The sequence below is a fragment of the Nyctibius grandis genome, chromosome 16 (genome assembly GCF_013368605.1).
Source record: "Nyctibius grandis isolate bNycGra1 chromosome 16, bNycGra1.pri, whole genome shotgun sequence".
Classification (NCBI taxonomy): Eukaryota; Metazoa; Chordata; class Aves; order Nyctibiiformes; family Nyctibiidae; genus Nyctibius; species Nyctibius grandis.
Genome location: NC_090673.1, coordinates 8,096,182 through 8,112,359, shown reverse-complemented (window position 1 = coordinate 8,112,359; position 16,178 = coordinate 8,096,182). Strand labels below are relative to the sequence as shown.

At 51.9% G+C, this 16,178-nt stretch overlaps 1 protein-coding gene across 1 annotated transcript in view; it reads left to right on the top strand.

Annotated features, from left to right (window-relative positions):
* Positions 1–16,178, top strand: part of WHRN (whirlin) — a 51,152-nt gene that overhangs the window by 16,514 nt on the left and 18,460 nt on the right. The window contains exons 2-3 of the mRNA XM_068414228.1: positions 297–512; positions 11,343–11,468. Coding sequence (XP_068270329.1) covers positions 297–512; positions 11,343–11,468 — 342 coding nt within the window. The remainder of the gene's footprint in view (positions 1–296; positions 513–11,342; positions 11,469–16,178) is intronic.

Below are 16,178 nucleotides of genomic sequence, written 5' to 3'. Positions count from 1 at the left end.
GCCTCCCGTACTCTGCTTCACTCTGCTCTTTCCATGGCTGATGGGGGGAGCGTATTTTCTATGTCGGCAGTAGCAGCTTTGCTGTAACGCTGTTGCTGTTCAGGAGAGAATAGAAAAATTCCAGATCTTTCACTAGCTTTTTATGTAGCTCAGTCGTTCTGTTGGTGGTTGCAGAGTTGCTTGAGATCTTTCAACCTCAAGGACGGGCAAAGCCATGTCACCCCAGCATCCCAAGGCAGATTGTCCTTCCCCCTCCATAGGCACTAACTCCCTCCTCTCCTTGGCTTGTCTTCCAGGTACTGAAAGGCTGCAAGAAGCTGAACCTGTCTGTACATTCAGTGGGACGCATCCCAGGGGGCTACGTCACCAACCACATCTACACCTGGGTGGACCCGCAGGGCCGGAGCGTGTCCCCGCCAGTGGGCCTGCCACACCACCAGAACAGCTCCCTCCGCAAGGACAGCGAGAAGAGGAGCCACCTCCAGCTCCTGCAAGAGGGAGATGAGAAAAAGGTGAGCAAGGGGGATCAGCCACAGCCCTGGGGGCCTGTCTGAGGTTACCTGTTACCGTGTAGGTGCCAGCTCTCTTTGTTCTCCTTATGATTTTCATTCATGTGATTCTGGCCTCTGTTGGGATGGCCTGTCTCTCCTTTAGGATGCCCTGGGTCCTCGTTTTCTCCCTAGGTCTATAGCTTTCCCTTCTTTTCTCCTGAGGAGTCCTGCAGGACACGATGGATTGGCTTTGTTCCCATTTGACACAAGAAGAACTTGAGCTGGAGACAAAGCATTGTCCAGATGCAGACTTGTCTGGCGATGAGGGTCCTGCCAGGAGCAGCGGTCAAGCCAGAAATTGCTTTTAAGGCTTTTCCCGAACAGGTTGTTGTTGTGGCTGGAGGCCCGTTGCCAACGGGTCATTGGGAGGCTGACATAGATGTCGTGTTCAGGAGGGCTCATGGGTTTGGAGAGCTAGATCTCCAAGTGCATTACTGCCCATCTTCCTGCGTTTCAGATCTTTCCTCTGGTGTTTCTGTGAGGCTTTCTTGGGTTTCTTGGCAGTATTTCTCATCCAAAAATGCCATAAAATAAAATGGATGATTCTCCTTTTCCCTTTGGGGAGAGGCAGACTGAGCCAGGAAGGGCCTGAGCAGCCCTGTGCAAAAACCCCTGACGAGTGAGAAAGGAGCAGGGAAGGGAATGGCTTCCATAACGGTACCCAGGGGAGCTGGTGGTGTCTGGCCAGTGCTGGGCACTCCAGCAGGGCTGGGATCTCTGGCCTTTGGCGGGAAGGAAAGCATATGAACAGGTCTGATTTCCAATCCTCTGCTCTTACTGTGAGCCTGCCCTCCTTCGAAATAGGCCATATTGTAAGTGAAGCCAGCAGAGGACATGTTCAAGCTGCAATATCTGATCTCAGGGATTTAGTCTGTCTTCTCCCTCATGCTTCCCATGCCCAAACAGACATAGAGAGTTGTAGATTCAGAGGAACAGTGCTCAGATGCCCTTGCAGTGAGGCATAGGCTGGAGGGGCAGACACTGCTCGCTCTCTCCGTGGTGATGGATAGGGAACCTGTTCATCCAGTACAAGCAGGACATGGTGTTGCCTCACCTGCGTTCATGGGATGTCCAAGTACTGTCATATGAGCGAGCAGGGCACTTGCTTCCCAAGGGCACAGGATTGCTTGGAGCCTCAACATATTTCCATCCAGGCTATCCTGAGATCGCTGGGGCTGTCCCCAGCACATTGATTGTGTGCCCAAATGTCCTCAGCTCCACCTGGAAAGGCTGGAGAGGGATCAGTAAGCTGGAGCCTCCCACCTTAGCCAGAGAGGGGAAAATCTAATAGAGGATGAGGCAGTTTGCTGATGAAATATTCATGTGGGCCGCAAGGGAGAAGGGCCCATTATTTTTACTTTAAGGAGAAGAGAAAAGCAGCCGCTGCTGGCTTGCTGGTGTCCCCCACCCCCTACCACTCAGTGTCACCTTGATAGAGCAGGCAGCGACTCTTTGAAGCTGTAGGTAGGAGGTGTTTCTCTGCACGTTGTTCCTTTACTCCTTGCTGTGTATCGACATGAAATGCTCAGCAGCCTGCAGCTGTACACATCCCTGCCCAGGGCCTGAGCCTCGCGTGACCCCAGACAGCCCCTTCCCGTCAGGCCCTCGGGAGATGCCATTACAGGTGCCTTAGCTGTCCCTGGGCAGCGTGGCTGCTGCATGGGCCAGTCATCAGACCAAAGCACCCTCCTCTGTGCTGCTCCTGGTCCTGAGCTTGTCAGAGCTGTCTCCCAGGGGGTGCACAGGAAAATTAATCCAACGGAACTTTGCAAGTTAAAAGAGCTTTAATTAGCGTAGCTTAATCCGCTTTGGAAGGGAGTGAAGCCAAGTTGAATGGAGGCCACATTAAACTTCAAAGAGCATCCACGCTGGGCTTGGATGCTGTTGGCTACACTTACTCCCAAGGTGTGAGGGGCCCCAGCTCCAAGTCGCCCACTGTAGCACCATTCCAGCTGAGCTGGACCTTGGCACACAGAAGTGGCTGTGCTTCTCTCGTGCCATTGCTGTGATGCCTCTTTGCAGCAGCGCTGCCCTTGCAGAGCACTGGAAAGATTTGCCAGCCTTGGATGGGATGCCCAGTCTTCATGGGGCTACCAGCTTGTGGGTTGCTGGCTTCAGGACCTTTTGCCCAGGTGTGAGGACTGGCGAAGAACCTCACACTCCACCTGGCTCTTCCAAAATCTGAGCTTGTTTTTCCATTCCTTGGTGCTGCTTCCCACAGTCAAGACAGTCCTTTGACCTCTTCTAGTGGAGGATTGTGCTTTGACCCCAGGGCAGGGGGTGAAGGCCCCTCTGTTAACCTGGGAAGAGTCAATGACGGTTGCAGGAAGTATTTGAAGCTCACAGAAACGGGCATGCAGAGATCCGATGCAGCGGGCCGTGCTGGCATCACGAGAACAGGCTGTATCCAGCCTTCTCCTGGCATTGCTCCTCTGTGACACGTCAGCAGTGACATCAGCCGCTCTGCTGTTCCCATCCTGCCCCTCTGTGCCACGCTGGCCATGTACCACACTCCTGTGTTGTTTCAGTCCCGGGATCCCCGCGCAGCTCTGGTGATGGCCCTTGGCTCCCTCTGCTGCTCCAGACTTCTTGTGTCAGGCTCCCGCGTGCCTCCCGCTCTGCTGCAGCGCAGCTCTCAGCACTGGATGCCTTCTTGCTCTGTTGGGACCTCCATCCTTGCCAACCACAAGCATGATACACCTTTCTCCTTAGCCTGCTGGCTCAGTGGTTCAGAAGCACTTTCAGCAGTAGCTGTTAGCAGTGGTGGGGCCCAGCACCCTGACCCCTCCACTCCTTGTGCTGCCTCGAGCCTGACTCCAAACCCAGCTCCTCCTCGCTGCCCTGCTCCTTGGTGTCCATGTGCAAGGCTCGGTATGCATGTTGCAATAACCTGCACTCCTGAATTCCCATCTGTAAGACCGGCAAAAGAAAATCACTGGATGCTACAACTTTTAAATGACCAAGGCTCCCCAGACACTTGTGTATCCCGAGTGCCTTGCTGTGCCAGCTGACGGTGAAAGAAAGCCCCGCCATGATCGTAGGCTGGCTGGCAGTGCAGAGAGCCTGGCCTGGCCAGTAGATTTGAGAGAGGTTATTTGGTGTGACTGCCTGTGTCGTTTGTCTGAACACATGCTTCAGGGCGTGAATTAGCTGAGTCGCTTTGTCCTGAGTTACTGTGCACCACTGAGAGATTAAAACACGTCCCAGAACATGGGAACAGCCTGCCTCTAGTTTTTTTGCTTTTTATTTGTATGTGTAGATATATATATATATATTCAGCTGTTGAAAGTGGGCTTATTCAGTTCACAAATATCATGCAAATAAATACAACATATCCCTGGTTAATTCAGCCCAGTCAATCAGGATTGACAGGTACCCCCAAGGGCTGTTTGATTTCTGGGTAGTTCTACATTCCGAAGGAAGGGCTGGGCATTAGTAGTTTGTTTTTTTCCCCCCTCTCTCTCTCTTCTATTTCTAATCGATCTGAACGTCCTGGAAGACATATGCAAAAAACTTTCAAACAGGCACTGTTTGGGAAAGTACAGCAGAGCTCGGACTTGAGCCCTGCAGCAGGAGGCTGAAGCGATGTAAGCCAGGGATGTTGTTAATGCATTGCTACAGCTCAGTAACCTGCAGTGCTGCTGTAGTTAAGGTGATATTTCCAGCTTTTGCAAGGTTAAATTCAAGGCTGGTGGAGGCATCCTACATTCATCAGGCAATAGAGATATCCCTGTCTGGCTGCCTTTCCCTCCAGCGCATCTGTTCTGTATGCCTGGAAGGCTGGGGTTTGTAGCATAGTTTAACAAGTTTGCTTATCTGTAGGCAGAAGCATTCGTTATCAAAAGGCTTGAAATGGAAACTGCTGCTGTTGGCGTGTGTGTGATAGTGTAATCGATCCGTCCGGCGGAGCAGGGATCTGGTGCATGGCTGCGTACCTTCCCGGAGCGGGCACCGGACGGCGGGATGGAGGTGTGGAGCAGCTGGGCCAGGCTGGGGGCAGCCAGGGTGGCTGGGCTTTCAGCAGGCAGGTCAGGCTGACCTCAGTGGATAGCTTTGCTGTAGCACAGGTTCGGTGCAGAAGGCAGCCGGCGTTGCTGGCCTAGGGCTGGCACATTCCTTACCCTTGGCTTTCCGTTATCTTTTAGTGTGGACACTGGGATTCCTTCGCTGTCAGCTGCAGAAGAAGCCATTACAGGGCTTTGGGAAGTTACTGGGGGACTGTCAGCTCTCCACTGGCTTTGCTTTCACCATCCTGTTCCAGTCAGTGGTCCTGGGCCAAAATCCAGCTTACGCCAAGCTTGGGTCAGAGGCTGTTCTGTGTGGGTGAGCAGGAGGTGAATGCTAAGATCTGGGCTGATTATTCAGTGTAGACCTAGCCGAATCTGAATGTTGTCTCATGAGAAGGCATAAGAAGGGGTGCGAGAATTAAAGGGAATGGAGGGATGAAGGAGATGCTGGCATGTATGCGCTTGTGGTTATGCAAGTTACTGCAAATCTTTACACTTTCTTTGTCTGTGTTGTCTGTGGCAGTCCCCCAGCACCATCCCAACAGAGGATGTAGCCTTCTTGCTGGAAAGATGGGACCTGCTTCCAGTAATCACCACCTGCTTCAGAGCAGTTTGATTTTTAGGATCTGATTGGGCTTAAGTCCTCTAAATTTTTCATAGCAGCAAGGACCATTTGTGCTGTGAATTGTCACTGATGTACTTCTGCGATCAACGGCATATTTCACTAAAATCACTTTGGAAACCATCAGCCAGCAAAAGCTCGTAGGTGCTTCTAAGCTGGGAGGAAGATGAACTGTGCAAGACGCTCTGCAAGTGTCAGACTGCTAATTCTCTGAGAAACGTCATTTCATCAGCTGAATTGTTGCTCTAATGTGCTTATTGCCAGGGGAGCTGCTTATTCCTTTAAGCTTTTGGTGCAGCAGAAGACAGAAAATATACGTAGAGAAGAGAGTGTGAACGTCTCCTTGCCTTCAGGCAGTTCTGTATTCAAAAGTAGCTATACTTATTAAAAAAAAAAAAAGAAAAAAATATATCTGTGATAACATTGCGTGGCTTGAATGTTTGAGACGCTAATGGCGACCACTTGAGCATGAAGGATAAGAGATGCAGGAGAGATAAGGAGGGATTTCGTTCTATTACATTATAATGACATTTTCAGTGTGAAGTGATACAGCTCCCCACGTCTCTCACTGCTTGCTCTGACCTTGCTGGGGTTTGCTTTGCTTTACAGCTAGAAGCATATCCAGGCTGCTCGGGGGTATGTGGTTAGTTCCCTGTGGTGACTGGAGTATGTGGTGTGAGCCACTGGTCCCCCAGTTCCCTGGGGATAAAAGTTATCTGTCTGCCTTGGGCGCTCTGTGGCACTGTCCTAGCAGACTTACCCCAAAATGTCCCTTGGGCCAGGCCTCAGCTCACCTCACCCCATGCTGGCAGGCAGCTGTGCCATCTCTTCATTATTTCAGGCACTTTAAGCAGAAAAAGCACCCCAAAATGGTAATGGTGCCCCAGAGCTACGGAGTGCTGTGTGAGCCGAGCAGTGCCCGGTGGGGAGGCAACTGCTGGGCTGAGACTTGGGATCGGGCCCCACGGCAGAGAACTTGGTTTAGAGACTGCCCTGTGCTGCTGTTGTTGCCTGCCTGTCCCTCTGCCCCAAGCATCACCTCTCAGCCCTGGGGGATGCTCACTGCCCCGGCGCACACCTCCTGCAAGAACCTGTTTGTGCCCCGCAGGTGCCTGTTGTGTAGCCAAAGGCAGCCCTGTGGCTGTGCTGACACTAAACACGCCTGGAGGTGGCTGCCAGCGCAGCTGTGACAGCCCAGTCCCCGGCATGGCCTTACAAAGGCTGCCCTGGAAGGCCGGGATCTGATGGATCCGGCTCCCCAGCAGCTGTGACTGCTCCCAGTGCCTCCGTTACTGGGTTGCGAGCTGGCTCCGCGTTCCTGCGTTTGCAGGATGTCTAGACATAAGCCAGTGGGGCTTCCTCAGTGAGCAGGGGGAGGATGAGCCCTTCGAGCCTCCTTAAGTGGTGTTTTTGTTGTGTGGTAGCAGTAATGGCACGGAAATAGCTGTCGGCATGGGTGAAACCTCAGCCACTCACAGCTGTGTGCTGAATCCTACTGATGCAGAGTAATTCTTGTCTGAAAGTGCTTTTTCTAATGGTAGAATTGAATCTGTCAACATGTAATTTCATAAACCTGGAGAAAAGAAATCCCGTGCAAGAATCAACTCAGCAAAGAAATCAGACTCAACTCAGAGCAAATGCCTTACTGATGATGGCATTTTTTGTCCTTCATTTCCTGCTACAGGAGGCGGCAGATGTTTCAGCATTGAAATTAAAATTGTGACCTCTGTCTTCCAAATGCTTCTGTGTTGTACACGCGGGAGGAGCCTGGGGCTGGACACAGCCTGGGTACGGCGTAGGGGAGGAGGTGGGGATAGCGCAGCATCTGTGCTACCATGAGCCTGGGAACACCTGGCCCTTCTCAGCAAGGGGCAGGAGGGTTACCTTGCCTCAGTTTCCCCCCCACAGAGTAGCTGTCCTTCTGCACGGCCTTGCTTGCTGCCTCTGTTTTAGGCTGGCGTTAGGACAGCTGTGCGTTCAGCAGCTTGGAGCGATCCCAGCTCACCCTGATACCAGCCCCTGAGGTGTGTTACAGCTTCTCACTCCGAGCTTCAGCCTGGCAGCAGAACAGGGGGAGAGTTGAGGAGGGAGGAAACATAAAGTGGAAATGTAACCAAAATGCTTCCTTCTGGGACAAGACTTGCACAGAAGTGTTAATCATATATGTACAAACCTGCTTACCTGAGTGGAAAAGCCCAAGCAGGAGGGCTTGGTCCAGGAGACGGTGTGTTGGGGGTCTGTTCCCAGCGGGGCCCGGGGCTGTTCCGTCATGGCAGGATCAAGTCGCAGTGGTGGGAACTGCTGGAGACAGCAGCCTGGTCACAGGGGACATGTTTAGCTCCCTCCTTGGACAGCACAGCTTGGCTTGTGCTTTGCTGTCACCCCGCAGCCTCCCTCCCACCCCACAGCCATGACTGGAGTGCGGGAGAGGTGCCCTCGATGGGGTGGCAGCGGGTGCAGACGGTGCTGTGCTGGGGACAGCCAGCGTGACGGTGCCAACCCCACCTCACGCCATCTCGGCGGTGTGCCTGGTCACTGGAGGCAGCCTCTGGGAGGCAGGGGGCCCTTGGGGAGTAGCGTGCAAAACAGTCCCCCCTCTTATCCCTAAGCCCCTTAGCATGGAGTGACTCAGCCTTGGCTTCATCCTGGCAATCAGCTTATCTCTCCCTTCAGCTCCTGAAGGCTTTCTCTCCGCTCCTCCTTCCTGCCTCCCTCATCCCTCCCCACTGATCAAACCGAGTCCCCTGCCTGCCAGCACTCCCTTTGTTTCTCAGCTATTCCCCAAATCTGCAGGTTGTCAGTAAGCCGAACCCTCCGAGAGCCGTTCTCTCTCTGGCCCCTGCTGCTGCCACGCTTCTCCCAGCAGCCTCAGTTTCTATTGCAATTTCCGCAGGGTTTATTCAGAGAGGCGTAGGTATTAGTCAATTAAGAAATGCAATTAAGCCCTCAACAACCCAACTTTTTGCAATTGCCAGCAGTGACATGTTTTTAAGTAGTGCTCAGGTTTTTTCCACGCAGCTTGGGTTTGCGGGAAGGTCTTTCACACCTTATTATTTGGGGCCGTATTCATCGCTTTCTGCTCTGGAAGCCTAGGTCTGCCTGGTACATGTGTAAACAAACCAGCTCATGCAGCAGCATGTCGGGTTTATAGGGAGAGGGAGTATCTCTTACTCGATCTGATGATATCGGGGTGGGGAGAGCAGCTTCTCAGCTTACCAGTCTGGATAGTGTTAAAGGGAAATGGTAATGTCTTGGTCTGGAGCTACCCCTGCTGTTGCTAACTCCAGTGGAGAGCTGGCACGTGTGGTTGTTGTTCAGGGGCTCGCAGAGAGGGGAGTGTTGCTATTACCGGTCTATTTTGACCCTGATCTGTGGTTGCATGCACTTTGCTGCATTTCTGCTACTTATATTTTTCCTGAAGTTGGGGGATTTTTGAAAGGTGCGGCCGCGGTGTGGTGAAGAAGTTACAGTAGATGGGAACCCCTGAATGTCCTTAGGCAAATGGGGAGAAAACAGAAGGACGTTGGAAAAGTTTAATATTTTTCTGGTTTTACTAAAACCCAGTGAAACGTTCTATAAAGTAATTGTTATGTGTCCAGAGCAACGTTTTTATGTAAAGAGGAAGTTAAACTGCCCTTGATTTTGACAGGCAAATGCTCTAGTAGGTGGGTACAATGCCCAGCCTGAAGCGTGAAGGTCTCTTTATGGTCCCTTCATAATGCTTCAATCCTAGAATTGTTTCCAGCGCTTTGTGCGCTTCAAAGCAGGGGAGGGCCTAACCCAGGGAGCATCAGTTCTGTGCAGCCCTAGACAAGGAGACCCATACAGGTGGTTAACATCTTCACAGTCCTCATTCTGCGGCTTTCCACGGTGCGGCGTGTCGGGAGCGCGGGGAGCGGAGGGCAGCAGGGACCTGCCCGCGTTGGTGACATCCGTGGGATCACCCCAGCTTCAGCTCGCAGACCCGTGCAGCTGATGGGGCGTTAATGCAGTTGCCAGCCAGCTGTGAGAGCGGCATAGAAAAGTAGGAGCTGTTTTGGCATCTGTTTCTTAAAGTACAAAATTTTGCCTTGTCTAGTCCTTAGGTAGATTGATGTCCTGCTGCTGTTTCTGTCTTGCTGCTGCACCACCACCACCAAGACAGAAAATGAGTTTTCAATGCCAGCCTCTCCAAGGCTGGGCTGAATTCCCTGCGTGATGCTGCGTCCTCTAGAAAGGCAGGTTAATTAGTGACTTGAAGCTGGAAATGACTTTTGCATCCAGGTGAATGTGCAAGCTTTTGATTTGCCTGCGATGAAGAGTTTAAAATATAAAAGCCATTAAGAAACTGTCTGTTTCTATCAGCGTGAAACATGTTTTGGCTTTTCTTATTTGTTTTTATTCCTGCTGTCTGCTTTTTCTCCAGAATTGACTTAAAACTTGGGACAAAAGCAAAAAAAACTGGAGTTACTCATTTAGAAAACGTCATACTGCGAGTGAACAAAGGCCACTTTAAATTGAGAGCCTTTAAGGGAGCTAAGCACAGGCTTGCAAATTCACCCTGAATTCTCACCTGAACTTTCATATATCATCAGACCCTCTGAGTAGGAGAGTTTGGAAGAAGGCAGATGGGAAGCTGGCTAATAGCTTCGGTGTACCTTGCCAAATCAGCCCTGCGGCCAGCGTCTGTGGGGTAAAACAGCTGTCCAGGTGCTGCGGTGGTACCTCAGCCTGTCACAGCACAGCCACGTGCCTTGTTATCTCTAATTAATCATGCTAGGACAGATTTTCCAGCTATCCCACCCAGAACAGCCAGCACATGCTGCAGCTTGTTCTCTGTACCCTCTCTGGGGGACATTGAGCCTGGAGTGGCCCCTCGCAGTCACTGCAGAGGAATGGAGCTGGGCTGTTTCCCAGTCTGGGTGGATGTGGGTAACTGCTGTGTAATCCAGTGTTTGCAGAGGGGAAATCCGCAGGCAGTGCTGACACCACGCTCTGGACGTGTCCGTGGTGCCCTGGGGATTCCTCTCAGCTGAGTGTCTGCCCCAGAGATGCCCCTGGAAAAGGAGAGAGCTGGGAACCGCCGCGGGTCAACTCTTCCTCTGGTTTATGGTTGTAATCCTCCCAGGCCACGTGCGCTGCCCCTCACGTAGCTGAACCTCTCGGTCCCGCGGAGCTGGCGTTCCCTTCTCGTGTCCCCACTGCCTCTGTCCCCCGGGAGCTGCCCTGTCCGGCCAAGGGACGCAGTGGGGGTACAGCCACCCCGTGTCCCAGCTGGCCATGCATCCCACCTCTCCCTTTGCCGGCGTGGTTTCCTCCTCGTGCTTCCGAGGGCTGCAGAACAGGCACAGAAGGGCCCCTTTGGTGCTGCTTTGTCACCCTGTGACTCCTGGGGCTGGTGCCAGGGGAGGTGCAGTGGCCCTGAGCAGCCTGGTCTTCCACCAAAGAGCTTGACAGCAGCTCTGGACCCTGAGGGTGTTTGCCATAAACTGGAGTGAAACCTGTAGCTTGCTTTTTCGGTTGATGTTTTCAGTTGCTGATACTGGAGGCTGGTTTTCTGTAGGGCAGGATCCAGCAGAGCTCTGGCAGTCCCTTGGCTGGCCGATAACCTTAGCTGGACTCCAACCTGCAGAATGGTCTCTCAGCCCTTGCCTAAGCTGTGTTTCCTTTCCTGTGGCCCAGACCTCTCCTGAAATAACATGACTTGCTCCACTTGAGGCATTAACCTCTTTCCATGCCAGTGCTTTACTTCTGGATTTGTCACCTGGGTCCTGGATGTCATTCCATCTTTCTCTCTTCTTCCAAGCTTTACTTTCAAAGAGATAGACTGCGATCTGCCCTCTCACTCCACTTGACCCTCTAAATTATTGAAAAAAAGGAAAAGACAAAACAACCCAAATCATGGACATTGCACACTTCACTGGAAAATGCCCCCCTTGGAAGAACTGCCCTGTCTGTCCTCCTCTGTGCCTGTGGTTAGCTGTGCTGCTCTCTGGGGTGCAAGGTTGTCTGGAGGCGTCTGCAGAAGGGGCCCTGTCCCAGGGTGTGCACTGCTCAGCAGGGAACCGGTGGGAGAACTGGTGGCAGTGGGGGGGACGTGGCTGTCGTCAGAAGCATGGAGCTGACCCTGCTTTTGTGCAGCGCTCAGACACCACGTGAGTGACTGTTCCTATTCCTCTGCAGGTGAATCTGGTCCTGAATGAAGGGAAATCCCTGGGCCTCATGATCCGAGGAGGGGCAGAATATTCCCTGGGCATCTACATCACTGGTGTGGATAAAGGCTCTGAAGCAGAGAGCACTGGCTTAAAGGTAAGAGTGACCCCAGAGTGGCCTGGGGCGGGAGGCTGAGCTTCATGCGCTGTGGCTGCAGGGCCACGTTGGCACATAACTGCTGCTGTTCCTACCCCTCTGTCCCCGGCCAAGCAGGGCTCTCAGTGGAGAGGTGAGCGGTGCATTTCTGGAGATGGCTTTTCAGGGGAGGTTCTTTGGATGTTTTGGATACTGTGCCAAGAGGGAGCAAGGTGGTTGTGCAGAGGGAAATGCAGCCTTACAACTTCTGGGGTAGGTTGTACTTGCCTTCTGCCTTAGCACACCCCCACACCTGATTTCTCCCCTTTGAGATAGCCTGGGGATGTTTTTGGTGTAGGTATCTAAGAGTGCAGCCCAGACCTGGCAGGGGAAGAAAGTCACTCTCACCTCCCTGAGCTGGCAGGGAAGAGTTTTCTATTAAAGGTCTTGGTCCTGTGCCCTCTTCCTGCATCTTGCATCCAAACCCATTATGTTTGGAGCTAACATTTTGCACAAGGTGCTCGTAGCCTGCCTGTGGGGAATGTGTTTAGCTGCCGCGGTGAGAGGAGGCCAGGCGTGCTGCGGTGGGAGCAGGTGCGTGCTGGCTTCCTCCTGCAGCACTGGCACGCACAAGGATCGTGTCTTAACAAGCAGAAACAGCAGGATCACCCTCGGGGATAGAGCAGAGCTGATCTGTCAGCAGCCTGACTTGGCGTGACCTCCAGCTACATCAGGCTCCCTCCATAGTCAAACGGGTTCCTAAAGGATGCTCTGTGGTTTGGCTGGACCCTTCTGAGGCTGCACTGGTCCAGAGCTGGCTACAGTTTTGCTGCAGACCTCTTGTAAAGTGAGATCCTACATCTCTTTCATCCTACCATGTACATGTGCACACACATCACCTACAAGCTCCTCCAGCCTTCCTGCTGTACCAGGTCTCAAAACAGGATGGGACGTGAAGACAGGCTGGGAGAGTTGGGGCTGTTCAGCCTGGAGAAGAGAAGGCTCCGGGGAGACCTTCTAGCACCTTCCAGTACCTGAAGGGGCTACAGGAAAGCTGGAGAGGGGCTTTTTACAAGGGCATGGAGTGATAGGACGAGGGGGAATGGTTTTAAACTGAAAGAGGGGAGATTGAGATGAGATATTAGGAAGAAATTCTTTGCTGTGAGGGTGGTGAGACCCTGGCCCAGGTTGCCCAGAGAAGCTGTGGCTGCCCCCTCCCTGGCAGTGTTCAAGGCCAGGTTGGATGGGGCTTGGAGCAACCTGGTCTAGTGGAAGGTGTCCCTGCCTGTGGCAGGGGGGATGGGACTAGATGATCTTTAAGGTCCCTTCCAACCCAAACCATTCTATGATTCTATTCTATGACATCCTGGGACCTCAGCTGTTCCTGGAAGGGGCATTTGGGGTTAAAATTTTATATGTTCTAGGATGTTCACCAGTAAAATAAATTGAAAAGGCAGCCATTGGGCTTTGGGTGTATCTCTGTGCTGCTCATGAATGGGGCACGTTTGAAACTCAAACTCCTCAGGCTGTAGCATTTTACTTCATCACCCAGGATTTCTTTTCTGTTGTGTTTTTTCTCTCTAAATGACCCAACTCCCTGCAATCACATTGTGCTCTTTTTGCTTCCTCCAGTGCAATCCCATGGGCTCCAAGAGACAGTTCTTTCCCTGCTCCTTGTGTCAGTCAAGACTCAATGTATGTTAAACTCCCTAAAGTTCTCTCAATCCCCTGAAAAGATGCTGGACTGCTGTGGATCAAGGGGTAATTCGCTCTGATCCCCTCTCTGTATTGTGAAGTGATACATTTCTCCCTTCATCAGCCATGGAGAATTTAGGACTAAGCCTTCAGCTTTGCTCCAGTGGCCCCATAAAGTCATTTAAATCTGTCAAGGCTGGTAGCACGAAGTGTGTGGACAGTCTGCTGGAGAGGGCTGTGATTTGGGCTGGGACAGATACCGTCCTGTCCCTCGAGTTGCTTTGGCACAAAACCCTGGGCCCATCTAGCTGGGCACTGAGGTCACCAGGGTTCCCTTTATAGACAAAGGAGAAAGAGGGAGACATTTGCAGGGGTAATGCAGCCACTTCTGAACTTAGCTGTCTGCTGCAGGCTCGTTTCTCTCTGATGACTCTTTTAAACCCAGAATGAAAGTGCCAAACTTGGAGGTTTGGATTAATGAGAGCATTAATCTCTCTCTCGGTCCCTAGCAGGGAAATGGGGTTTTGGACCCTGCCGTATGAAATGGTCACTTGGGCACACGCAGAGGGACAGACGGCTGTGGGAGCATCCTAGGGAGATGGCTGAGGGTTTCTCAGGGCAGCAAGGAGTGAAAGCTGCTGCTGGAAGCTCCCTGCAGACCATCCTTCTCCCAGAGCGCACAGTACTGCTCTGGGCTGGCCCCCTCGCAGCCGCTCTGCCCGCACACAAAGTTTTCAAGACAGAGATGATAGGAGGCACGGGACAATTTGTTTCTTCCTAAAAGAGCTGGAAAAGAGAGAGGCTGGCTGGAGCTGGCCGTGGTGTCACACGGGTGGCTTTGTGGAGTCAGAGGACCCGCCGTCTGAAGCCAGACTGTTTGTCCCCAGCGCCTGCTGACCCCGTGCCAGGGTGTCAGACTCCATCTCCTAAACACCAGAAGCCTGAAAGATTAAAGGCAGGAGAAGAAAAAGAAGTTGCATTGTTTTTCCTGAGGTTCTTTCTGTTTGTTTCACATTTGGTGCTTCCATGTTGCTCCAAATCCCTCTCTTTGCTGCACGGGGAAAGGTGCTGCTTTTCTTGGCTCAGTTCTCCTGCCAGTGAGCTCAGCTCAGCTAATGTCACACTGCAAACGCACACACGCAGGAGAAGTCACAGCAGCAGAAGACACAGCGTCGTCCCTCCACTCTCCTTTCATGCCTGCCAGCAAGGCAAGAAAATAATCGCACACACGCTGTGGTCGAAGCACACGGAGCGGTGTGTGCTACTCCTCTCTGTCCCTGCCAAGCGAGATCTTCACGCCGTGGCAATTGTTTGCACACTGGAGCCTCTGCTTATTGATTCTTTATATCTCTCTCCTTGCTATCCTGTTTTCTAGTAACTGATTTCTGCGTGCCAGCAGGCCGATGCTTTTCGGCTTCATGTGGTTTCAGATGCACACAGACACTTCTCGCCCTGATTTGTGCGTGCTGCCGGCCATAAATTGAGAACTGCGTGGAGGTGTGGAGATAAAAAAGGCCTTTTATTTTCTGCTGTTAGACACAGCCAGGTGTAGATTGCATCCCCACGCTCCCTGTGCTGCTCCAGGTGGTGGTGGAAGGGATGTGATACCATGAGGAGGAAAGAACTGATGGGTAAATGTGATTTCCAGATAATTCGTTGCTCTCTCAAATAGAAAAATTGTGGGTTTGTTTAATGTGGGCTCAGCCCAGCCTTGCTGGAGTCGATGGGAAGGTTCCTGCTGACTTCCCAGGCAGTGGATACTTCTGTGGGTTTTGCTGCTTCCACTGAATTCGTTACCAGAATTGTTTATAAGTTGATTCTGACGGACTTTTCATTTTAGGGAAAACCTTGTTGCATCCATGACACCAAATCAGAATGTTTGAATGTTTTAATAACGTTTTGCATTTCCCTTAAATTTTTATTAAAGGACAAACAACATGGTGTCGAAAGCCAGTCAAAACCAAGGAAGTTTCCTCAGGCCTGAAAGCTAAACCAGCTTTTGCCCGCTACAGAAAGGGGGGCCGTGGGCCTGCGAGGTGGGTCCCAGAGGAGCTCTCACCCTGCTGATGCAGCGTGGGTGCCCTTGCTCTGCTCCCTCTGGCTGCACGGCCGCGAGGCAGGACGCTCTGCAGGCGCCAGCAGAAAGCAGGCTGGATCGCTGCAGCCGGTCGGTAATTAAATATTCATCCTCTTGGCCTTGGCCGCCTTTATGTTTATTCATTCATGAAACTTCTGACAATGTGTTCTTTGGGCACGTTTTAAAATATGCTGCCTCGGTGTAAGTTCTCGGCCTGAAGACGTGCGGGGTAGCAGAGGACTGCAAAGGAGGAGCACGAGCCAGCCTTGTTTACTTACAGCTTGTCCTTCCTGCCTCCTTCGTGACGCCGTACAGGAGCTGCTTGTGCTGGCGTTCGTGGCTCTGCTGAGCCTGATTTCTTCCTCGTTCATTTTTACTGGTGGTATATTTTTGTCAGGATTTTTTTTTAAGTCAATATCTTTTTCTCTCATTGACCTTTACATCAGAAATAGCAGATTTCACGTAGCTTGCTTTGAACAAACAACTCAATATTGAGTTCCCAGCACAAAGGCTGGGGTAAAAAGAGGCTACCACAATCCATGTATATCCATATACAGGAGAAGAAGGGAAAAAGAGGGACTGTAAATAGGAAGAGGTGAATGATTTTACATCAGTGGTGGTTGTGAAGCTGCCTCTTGAAAACTGGCTTGTGTTTTGAGGTCTGCACATAGACAAAGTGAAAAAGAGAATAAAAAAAGAGCCTCGTGGTTGCTTCAGAGTCTGGGGAATGAGCTGTGGAGTGAGAAATTCAACGAGGAGGTGCGTGGTTGTGGTACGCAAGATGTAATCCTCCCACTGGAGACAGTGTGGAGTGGTCCTTCCAGCGATGTCACCTTTGTGGGGACAAACATTCTTTAACGGCTTCTCTTCTGGGAGGCTACCAGAAACCTCCCCGGAACCACTGCCTGCCCTGAGAGACAATCTCCTCTCTTGTTTTCATTTCCACTCTATGTCTGCTT